This window comes from Balaenoptera physalus (assembly GCF_965194825.1).
Source record: "Balaenoptera physalus genome assembly, chromosome: 10".
In the NCBI taxonomy this organism is placed as follows: domain Eukaryota; kingdom Metazoa; phylum Chordata; class Mammalia; order Artiodactyla; family Balaenopteridae; genus Balaenoptera; species Balaenoptera physalus.
The window spans coordinates 106934537-106945428 of record NC_138889.1 but is presented as its reverse complement, the minus strand read 5'-3'; the positions used below and the strand labels follow the sequence as shown (position 1 = coordinate 106945428).

General features: G+C 49.8%; 1 protein-coding gene across 1 annotated transcript; it reads right to left on the bottom strand.

Moving 5' to 3' along the window:
* Nucleotides 1-248: 248 nt before the first annotated feature.
* Nucleotides 249-9596, bottom strand: SPDYC (speedy/RINGO cell cycle regulator family member C). The gene is made up of 6 exons (XM_082477006.1): nt 9427-9596; nt 9102-9160; nt 8754-8839; nt 8478-8649; nt 8052-8394; nt 249-7865 (listed from the first exon to the last, which is right to left on the bottom strand). The coding sequence occupies exons 1-6, from the start codon at nt 9566-9568 to the stop codon at nt 7831-7833; spliced, it is 837 nt and encodes a 278-aa protein (XP_082333132.1). The 5' UTR covers nt 9569-9596; the 3' UTR covers nt 249-7830.
* Between the last annotated feature and the right edge of the window lie 1296 nt (nt 9597-10892).

Genomic DNA, 10892 nt, shown 5'->3' with positions numbered 1-10892 from the left:
AGGAGGGCCCGGGCTGGCGGCGAGTCGACACCTGCCGGACGCTCTGCAAACGGCAGCCCCACCCTGTCCGGTCCTCGCCGCAGCCCGGCTCCTGGGCAGGGCCGGCTCCCCCCGACCCCACCCCCACGCCACCCCCGCGCCCTGGGGCGCAGGCTCCGGGCGCCGGGTGGGGCTCGGGGAACCGGTCCCCCACGCCCGGGCCGGCTGCGTGACCTTGGGTGAGTCCCTGCCCCTCTCGGCCTTAGTTTCCCCATTCGCGCAGCGACTGTGATGAAATGAGGAACTGCGGAAGCCCATCTTTCTCTTGCTCTCTGAGGTTTCTTGAACCTGGAAATTACGAGGTCGGCATCCCTGCCCTCTCCTCCAAGCCCTCGCTCGCCCATCCACCTGGGAACGCCCGTGTGCCGCTTTACCCAGGAGGCGGCGGGAGAGACTGCGAGCAGGACAGTAGGCCCACCCGGGACCCGGAGAGACCCCACCTCCCGAGATGCAGAAGGTGGAGAGCCGAGAAGTAGGAGGGAGCGAGACTGCAGCGGTCCGGTCCCCCAGCTCAGGGCTTTTGATTGACCTTGGGGGCCCCGACCCAGCAGGTCGCAGCCCTTATATGATGTACGCACAAGCATTTTGTTGGGGAGACAGTGCATAGCCTTCCTAGGATTTGGGGGCCCATGACCCCAAGAAGGTTAAGAGCCACTGATCTAATCTGACTCCATTCTCACTCCTAGTTTACAGATGAGGAAAACTGAGGCCTAAGAGAGTGCGGCTTGCTCAGCTCCTTCAACTGGTGAGTCAGGGCTAGAACCAGCTTCTGAGCTCTTTGCTCTTCACCACTGGGCATTAATGTGTCCAATCTTGACTAAACCCCCGACAGGTCTTTGCCTAACAAAGACCCATGACTAAGGCAGGCCAGCCCGTGCTAGAGGAGGCTGCTCTCCTGGTTCAGCTTTGGGGATTAAGGAAGGTGAATCCTATTGGAAAAGTCGGAATTAACTAGGCAGTGAGGTGCTGGAAAGGGTGTTCTTAGCTGAAAGAACTGTGTGTGCAAAGGTCCAGAGGCTGGGGGAACACAGGCCAATAAGGGGAATTGCAAGTGTTCCTTGTGACTGGATCACAGGGAGCAGGGGCCTGGGAGAGGAAAGATGCTCTCTGGAGAGGTAGCAGAGGCCACCCCTCCCCTCAAAGCCCTCTGGCTCAACCTATGTGCCCCACAGTCCTCAGAATTACTTCCACCAAACTGTCACTCCTGCTGACTGCGTTTGACTGTTCATGGGCACTGACCACCTCCTGTATGTGCAAGGCACTGTGCTCACCTGGGCACAAGATGGTGAAGACCTATGGCCTTGGCTCCCTCTGAAGGAAGCAGACATCGCCTCAACTTTTAGACTCACGATTAATTGGGAAGAAGAATGGTGTGAAGGAAGCCCATAACTGAAGCCTTAGCTAATCTAGGTGTTAGAAGAGGCATAAATCAGACAAAGGGAGTTATGGCAGGGGTGGGCGAGATGCCAGTGAGAGGAATTAATTGCCTTGGCATATGGAGGAACTGAAATGTTCTTAGTGTTGCTTGAGCACAGAGAGAGAAAGGGAGAGAAGAGTTGTGGCGGATCTGGGTCAGCCATGGGAGATGGATTTTGTTCTACATAGAAGGCTGCTCAGATTTGTACAAATGAAGGAGAAGGATGCCTGGGAGTGGGTGGATCAAACTAGGGAGCTGGTAGACACAAGTGGGAAATAGATGGATTTGATAACTATTTAGGATACACAATATCAAAATGTAACTCCAACTGGATTATACACCTAAATATAAACTCTAGGACTATAAAACCTCTAGAAGAAAGCATAGGAAAAATCTTAGCAATCTTGGGCTTGGCAAAGATGTCTTAAATATGACACAAAAAGCTGAAACAATAGAAGAAAAACATTAAATTGAACTTTATCAAAATAAAACACTTTGTTTTCAAAAGGCACTATTATGAAAGTGAAGAGACAAGCCACAGACTAGGAAATAATTGCAAATATATATATGTGTATCTGATGAAGGACTTGTATTTAGAATATATAAAGAACTTTTACAACTTAAAAAAATAATCCAATAAAAATGGTTGAAAGATATGAATAGACATTTCCCAAGAAGATATTGGATGGCAAATAAGCACATGAAAAAATGCTTATTCACTGGGAAAGTGCAAATTAAATCAACTAGAAGGACCACCATTACGAACCTGGAATGGCTAAAATTAAAAATACCAACCATGCCAAGTGTTGGCAAGGATGTGGAGGAGTTGGAACTCTCATACGCTGCTGGTGGGAATTCAGAATACCACCACTTTGTTAAATAGTTTGGTAGTTTCTTTAAAAGTTAAACAGCAAAAGTTTAAAAGTTATTCAGCAATAAATAGAAATAACCTATCAAGCTACAGAAAGATGCCAGAAGCTTAAGTGCATATTGCTAAGTAAAAGAAGCCTGTATAGGGGCTTCCCTGGTCGCACAGTGGTTAAGAATCTGCCTGCCAATGCAGGGGACACGGGTTCAAGCTCTGGTCCAGGAAGATCCCACATGCCGCGGAGCAATTAAGCCCGTGTGCCACAACTACTGAGCCCACGTGCCACAACTACTGAAGCCCGTGCGCCTAGAGCCCGTGCTCTGCAACAAGAGAAGCCACCGCAATGAGAAGCCCGCACACCACAATGAAGAATAGCCCCCGCTCGCCACAACCAGAGAAAAGCCAGCACGCAGCAACAAAGACCCAAGGCAGCCAAAAAAATTAATTAATTAAATAAATTTATTTAAAAAAAAAAAGAAGCCAGTATAAGAAAACTACATAATGTATGATTCCAACTATATGACATTCTGGAAAAGGTAAAACTAGAGACAGTAAAGAGATCAGTGATGGCCAAGGTTTCAGGGAAGGTGGGGGAAGGGAGCACAGGGCATTTTTAGGGCAGTGAAACTCTTCTGTGTGATACTGTAGTGGTGGATACATAACATTATGCAAAACCCATAGAATGTACAACACTAAGAGTGAACCCTAAAGTAAACTATGGACTTTAATAACAATGTATCAATATTGGTTCATCAATTGTAACAAATATACCACACTAATGCAAAATGTTAATAGGAGAAACTGTGTGCAGGTGGGAAAAGGGATATGGGAATTCTCTACACTTTCTGAGCAGTTTTTCTGTAAACTTAAAACTGCTCTAAAAAAATAGTCTATCTTAAAAAAAGAAAAATGAAGTTAAATACACACCTACGACATGACCCAGCCATTCCACTCCTAGGCATTTACCCAAGGGAAATAAAAGCATGTGTCCACACAAAGACTTGTGTGTGAATATTCATAGCAGTTTTAATTTTAACAGCGAAAACTCGACACAACCAAACGTTCATTAACAAATTGTGAATGGATAAGCAAATTGTGGTGCGTATATATACAATAGAATACTACCCAGTAATAAAAAGGAACAACAATGGATGAATCTCAGAATAATTATATTGAGTGTAAGAAACCAGACAAAAGTACATTCTTCTATATAATTCCATTTCTATGAAAATTCCAGGAAAAGGATGGCAATTTAGTGACAGAAAGCAGATCAGTGGTTGCCTGGAGGGGCTGGCAGGTGGGAAAGGGTGGGAGGGAGAGATTACAAAGGGACTTAAGGAAACTTTTTGGGGTGATGGATATGTTCATTACCTTGATTGTGATAATGGTTTCATGGGGGTATACATGTCAGAACAAAAATGTACCTTTTAAGTATACATAGTTTATTGTATGTCAACTATACCTCAATAAAGCTGTTAAAAACACCTACAGAACTTAGCCACTGATTGGATATGGCTCTTGGGAGATAGGGAAGAATCTGAGTGGATTAATGGTGTGGGGGACACTAATCTGGAGGGGATACTGGAGGATCAGGTTTGGGAGGTACCTTTGGGACCCACCTCCATCCAAGGGGAGATGCCTGGGGGTGGGACTAGCCCTCAGAATAGAGGTACAGATTTGGGAGTCACTGGCCATCGGTGCCACCTGAAAGAAGTACATAGAGGCAGGGGACAGACACTTCATTCTGGACACAAAGATGCTTCATAAAGATGTCTGTTCTTAAAGTAATCTATAGATTTATCGAAATTAACAGCTCTAGGGACTTCCCTGGCCGTCCAGTGGTTAAGACTCTGCGCTCCCAGTGCAGGGAGCGCAGGTTCCATCCCTGGTCAGGGAACTAAGATCCCGCATGCCGCGTGGCGTGGCCAAAAAAATAAAAAATAAAAAATTCTAACGATTTTTAAAAATTCTAACAGATTGTTTGAGGGGAAGAGGGACTAGGAAAGCTGATTTAAACTTCATATGGAAAATTGAACAAGCAAGAATAGCCAAGAGGGACTTCCCTGGTGGCACAGTGGTTAAGAATCCACCTGCCCATATGGGGACACGGGTTTGACCCCCCTGATCTGGGAAGATCCCACATGCCGCAGAGCAACTGGGCCCGTATGCCACAACTACTGAGCCTGTGCTCTAGAGCCCGCAAGCCACAACTACTAAAGGCCGTGAGCCTAGAGCCCGTGCTCCACAACAAGAGAAGCCACCACAATGAGAAGCCCGCACACTGCAACTAGAGAAAGACTGTGCACAGCAACAAAGACCCAATGCAACCAAAAATAAATAAATTAAAAAAAAAAAAAGAATAGCCAAGAGACTCCTGAAGACAGGAGACTAACCCTACCAGATATTAAATCCAATCTATAATAATTAAATGTAATGAAGAGAGGTACTGATACACAAAGATCATTGAAAGATAGAAAAACCTAGAAATAGATCCAAATGCGTATAGAAATTTAGTATAAGAACAGCAATTCAAATCTGTTGAGAAAAGATGAGTTTTTCACTAAAAGGCATTAGGAAAATGGGCAGGAATTTTGTATATGATAAATTCCAGATGAACTCATGATTTAAATGTAAAAAATGAAAACAAAAATACAGCCAGCAGCTAAGGGAGACATTCTTTTAATCATCTCAGTGTGGAAAAGGTCTTTTCAACTATGACACAAAACCCAGCAGCCACAAAAATTTATTTTACTACACTAAAAAATCTGCATAGCAAAGTTAAAATGATAAACCAAAGAAAATATTTCCAATTTACATCCTGAAAGGCTATTTTTCCTTATATGTGAGTCAGGTACCAAAAACAGTGGCGAAATGGGCAAAGACAAGGACAGTGCACAAAAAAGTAGACAAAGAGCTCTTAAACATATGAAACAATGCTTGAGCTCACTCAAAAGAAAATACAAATTAAACCTTCACCAAGACACCATTTTCTACTTGGCAGTTTGGCAAACATAAAACAATCTGGTACCTCACTGATTGGTGAGTGTTCTGGAAAACAGCCTTCACATGCTCTGCTAGAGGTTGGGGGGGAAGGGCGGTACAGGCATAGCCCCAACAGAAGGACATTTGGCAAAGTCCTTCAATTTTGACTTGACCTTTGGCTGAACAATTCTTCCAGGAATTCACTCTACAGATACCTTTTCACATTTGAATAATGCTGTTCTTACAAAGTCTTAGTGACTCTCTATAGCACTGTTTGGAATAGCAGAAGTGTGGAAACAAATGTCAATCAATAGGAAAAAAGATACATTATAGTACATCCACACAGAGGAATACTACACAGCTGTCAAAAGGAATGTGCAGACGAGGAACCATCTTTAAAATACGTTGATAAGTACACAGTAGGATGTATGGAATTCTCCCACCGGAGTGTTTTAAAAATGGGGGTGGGACATATATGCATATTTGGTGTATCTTTTTTCTGACACCACGTCTCACACCAAATATGTTTTTTCCCAGATACCAAATACATGTGATGGGTCCACACCAACTCTCCAACACCATCTAGGTGCCTACAATTCAATTCGGACACTAATTGCCAGAGTTAGCGCAGACCCCATGGGTTAAGGGCTCAGTTCCACAAGATGCCAGCCACAAATGGAATGCCCAGGTGACCCATACTCCTGTCTGGCCGACTACAAATTTGGGGATGCCCACAACACCCGTCCTCAGGCCTGATAATTCCGTAGAACATTCTCAGAACTCAGGAAGGTGCTTTACCTACTGTTACCAGTGTATTATAAAGGATACCCAGGAGCAGCCAAATAGACGAGAGTCATAGGGCAAGATGAGGGGGGGGGAGGCAGAGCCACCCTCCCCCCAAACTCCAAATCTCCAGTGCCCTGCCCCTCCTGGAGGAAGTAGGGAAGCCGAAAGTTCCCACCCTCTAGATAAGTTTTTCTAGTGATCAGTTTTCCCCCCCATCCTGAGTAACCTCATTAGCATAAACTCAGGTGTGATCCAAAGGAGATCATTATGAATAACAAAAGACACTCCTGTAACTCTGGAAATTCGAAGGGTTTTAGGAGCTCTGTGCCAGGAACCAAGGACAAAGACCAAATATGTATATTTTTATTATACCACATTTGGTTATATACATTCAGATTCTTTCTCTGGAAGGACATGAATTATTACTTTCATTGCTTCCAGGAAGGGGAACCAGATGGCTGGGAGTCAGGGGTAGAAGGTGACACTTGGTGCAAAATTCAAAACATACATGTGAATATATTACCTATTTGAAAAACTCTTACAAATACTTTACAGTCCTTGTCTTGGCTTCTAATGTTCGCAGTCTCCAGGCTTTACCTCCTTACTTCTTGGGAGCCACTCATAGAGAGGCAGGGGAATCACGTCCAGATTCCTCTGCCACCTGACCCTTTAGACTTCTCTGTCTTGTGTTCCGGCCACTCCCCAAACATACATTCCCCTCTAGCCTTTCTCTGGGCAGCAGTTCCCTCTACTAGTAACACCCACATTTGAGCTCTACTCTTGAAACCTAGTTCTAAACCCTTCTAGGATTAACTCATTCAAATCTCAACCGACACCCTTTTTAGTGTAATACCCATTTTACAGATGAGGCAGTAGAGGAGATTAAATAACAGGCTAAAGTCACACATAAACCTGGACTTTGAACTTAAGCTGTCCGGCACCAGAGACCAAGTCTTGATCACTACTCTGGACTGTCTTTCCAAGAATACTGTTCCTCACCACCAGCACCCCAACACCACCACCCGAGCATGGGCAAACCTGACATTGTTCAAGGCCCCGTTCAAATGCCAGCTCCTCTGGGGAGTCTTCCCTGCTCCCCAATTAACAAACTTACTTTGGGGAAGGGAGAGGGGGTCTTGTATTATAATAATTACATTATATTCGATTGCTGCCCAGAGCAAGGACCAAGGCTCATTCCTAAATAGACCTGACCCTGCAGGCGTTTCTAGACTGACAATGGAGCTGTTTTCCTTTTGACCACTTTTTTGTCCAGTAGGTTCCAGACCCTCTTCTGAGGACTGCATATACCTCATCTCATTTAGTCCCATCTGCACTGTGTCAATCTCACCATCCACAAGGATGTTAAGAAGGGAAAACAGGCTCAGGATGACTGGTCACGAATGGGCGGAGAGGAGCTATTACAGGACCTGTGCTCATGGGTCTCCAACCACTGGTACCTAAACCTGGCAGATGCCCCTCTCCCGGTAGCTCCCTCCCTACCCCCACCCTGGGTCAGGGACCCAGACTAGGGCCTAAGCACAATTGGTGTCCCGTGGACATGAATTTATTTGAGGAGTCAGGTCAGAGTGGGTACAAGTTGCAGGTTGGGAGGATGGCGCAGGGGGCATGGGCAGCCCTGCCAGCCTGAGGCCAAGAAGACAGGAGGCCGGGGGGGCCACAGCCAGTAGAGCACTGGGTCAGCAGGCAAGCAGACGGGCTGTTCTTCACCCTGCGAGTGTCAGCGCCGAGGGCACGGCAGCAGCTTTGAGAAGACTGGGGGAAGAAGGACAGAGAGAGGCTCAGAGGAAGCTTGCCAAGCCCAGGCGGCTAGGAGGTGGCAGAGCTGGACACATGCCGGGGCGTGCTGGACCCCAGGCCCCATGCCCCTCCTTCCCATTCTGCCGGGCCCCACACCTGCCCCCCAGCTCCTCCCGGCTCCCCCTACTGTACCCTACTCACTGTGGAGGGTGTAGGTGCCTGGCTCCAGCTGCAGCTGGGTGGGCAGGACAATGAGGAAGGCCCCACTCCAGGAGTCTCCAGCCACCGAGAGGCAAGCTTGGGAGGGAGGGCGGTGCCGCTCAGGGTTTTGGGAAGGGCACTTGGATATGACAGGCAAGGGGCAGGGGTGGTGGCAGCGGTGGCTGCGGCAAGGGGGCAAGCCACACAGGGGACAGTGGGGTGGCGAGAGGCCGGGGCCCCGGGGGAGGGGGATCTGGGCCTTTGGGTAGCTCCTCTGAGCCCTGCCGTGGTGGGGATGCCTCTCCCGGGTCCAGGCCCAGTGGGTCGGCTCCTTGGCCATGACCTGGCATGAGAAGAGTGGATGGTAAATGGGAGGTGGGAGGTCCAGCCTCTTTCCCCCACCCCAGGATGCTGGCGGGACCTCACCTCCTCGCAGCTCTGGCGTCTCACAACGGCCCTGAAGCCCATCCGTGCCCACAGCTTGTCCCTCTGACGCAGGAAGTCTGACACTCGATGATGCCAATCTTGGCCCAGGGCCCACAGAAAAATCACGCTTTTGGGGTCCTCCAGGTCTTCCTCCATGTCATTGGCAAGGTACCTGGCCACAGAGGCAGGGGGCAGGGAACAGAGGCTGTAAGCACCTGCCCTGCCCCACCCTGCCACTCCGAGTCCGGGTCCCCATCACGTGCCCGGGCCACTCACAGTGCCAGGAACAGATTGCTGTGGGTGTACTCGCTGAGCTGCAGGTTGGCGCGCTGGAAGTAGACCAGCACCATGGCCAGGAGATACTGCAGACACAGAAATGGGGAGAGTTAGAGTGAGGCACTGGGTGGGGAGGGGCTGCGCCAGCCCCATCGGCACCCAGGGAAGTTCTGGTGGGGCTAAAAAATCTGGGGTAAAATGGTGGGGAGGGGCCTGCGAAGACAAGGGTTAGAAGGGAGGCGCTCCCTCCACCAGACCAGAGGACCCAACGAATTAGCAGCATCGGAGCCCCACTAATTCAATCTTCCCCAAGTGAGGCTGGCCTCTGCCCCCACTGTGCCCTCTCACCTTATCTGAAATCTGGAAACAGGGATCTTTGGAGAGGAAATCCTGGAGGAAACTGTGCTCTGGGGGTAGAGAGGAGAAACGGTGGACTGGGGTTACCACCCCCACCCCCACAAGATAAGAGGGGCAGCAGCCATTCCAAAACCCAAGCCTCCCCTGAACCCACTTTCTGACACGACGCCCCCCCACCTGCCAAACTGGGGTCACCTGAGAAGAGAAGGGACAGAGGCTGCAGGTGATTGCACCGGCAAGCTGAGATCCCACCTCCCATACCTGTTCACGCTTGGTCCCCACGGCCCCTGCCGTGCCAGCCCCCAAGTGGACTCACCCAGAAGGTTGAGGAAGGCCTGGAGCTCCTGGTGCCGGCGGAAATGGAAAGACTCACCGCCCTCCCCTCGACGGCTCCAGCCCCTCAGATTCACCTGGGTGCCAACCGCAGGGATTGTGGCAGGATCTTGGGCATCACTCATCTCTTGGGGGGTGGGGGTGGGTGAGGTGGGGTGGGACGGGGTGACCTGTAAAGGAAGCAGCCCCAGGACTTAGCACCTACCCCATTGCCCCCCAGAAGTCAAGGGGATCAGTGTGCTGGCCTGACAGATGACCTCCAGAAAGTGGAGGCATGGGAAATGGAGAAATGGGGGCTCAGAACAGGAGGAAACTGAGATGTGGCGCGGCAGGCAGGGGGAGGGGGCGGGGATGGGGCCAGAAAAGCAGCAGAATTCCTGGAGGCTACAGCACCCTCCCCCCTCCTCCTGGCACCCCAGACCAGGCCAGAGAGTAAGAACAGCAGCAACAAGCACCTCCGAGGGCTTCCTAAGTGCCTGGAGCTGTGTTAAATGCTTTAAGGACATTATCTTATTTCATCCTGGTAAGTAGACCCATTTTGCAAACACGGAAACTGAAGCATGGAGGTCTCACGGCCACTTCAACGTGGAGCCTGTCTGACCCCAAAGCCAGAGTTTAACGACTCCTCTTGTCTCCCACCTCACAACCCCTCACCCTTCACCAAAGCGGCAGCCCTGAAAGAACCACCAACCCTTCACCGCCCAGAGGGAAAACTGAGGCCCAGAGAGAGGAAGGTTATTGGACAAATACTGGGGTTTAGGGCAAGTTGAGGTGGGTCGACCTCAAACATTTTTAGCTACGAAGAGAGAGACTCCAACTATGGGGCTTGGGGGCGGGACCCCTCCACCACCCCTCGGTCAACCTAGGGGCCTCCATCTTGGTTCCCACAAGCAGCCCAGCCTCCTCCCTCCAGAAGCATTACCTGAGCTCAGGAGTTAACCTACAGCGTAGCTCCAAGCCCAGCGAGCGCACTTATATAGCCCCGGGGGGCTGCCCCGCCCCCGCAGCCCTCCACCAATCAGGCCCCTTCCTGGGAAAGGGTGGGGCTTCTCGCCATCACCACCCACCTCTACTTGGAGGAAATCGAGTCAGTTTCCACCACTCGCCTCCCAGCTGCAGCCCCCCAAGGTAAAAGCTCCTCCAAAGTTTCATCACCTACAAGAGGGGTGAAGGAAGGCTAGCTGGACCCCACAGCCTGAAAGGCAGCAGGAGCCCCTCGCGGCTTTACAAATGCAGAGCCAAGGCGCGGGGCGGGAATGCGACCGACCTGGGCTGCGGCGAGCGGCTGATGAGTAAGATGTGATTCAGGGATTGGGCCTTGCTGGGGAAGGGTCGCTGGATGTGTCTGTGTTTGTTTCAGATCCAGGAATCCCAAAACCTGGGAGCCAGAGAGGAGATTGTCTTGGCGTGAGAATTCCCAGGGGCCACATCCTCCTCCCAAGGTCCTTT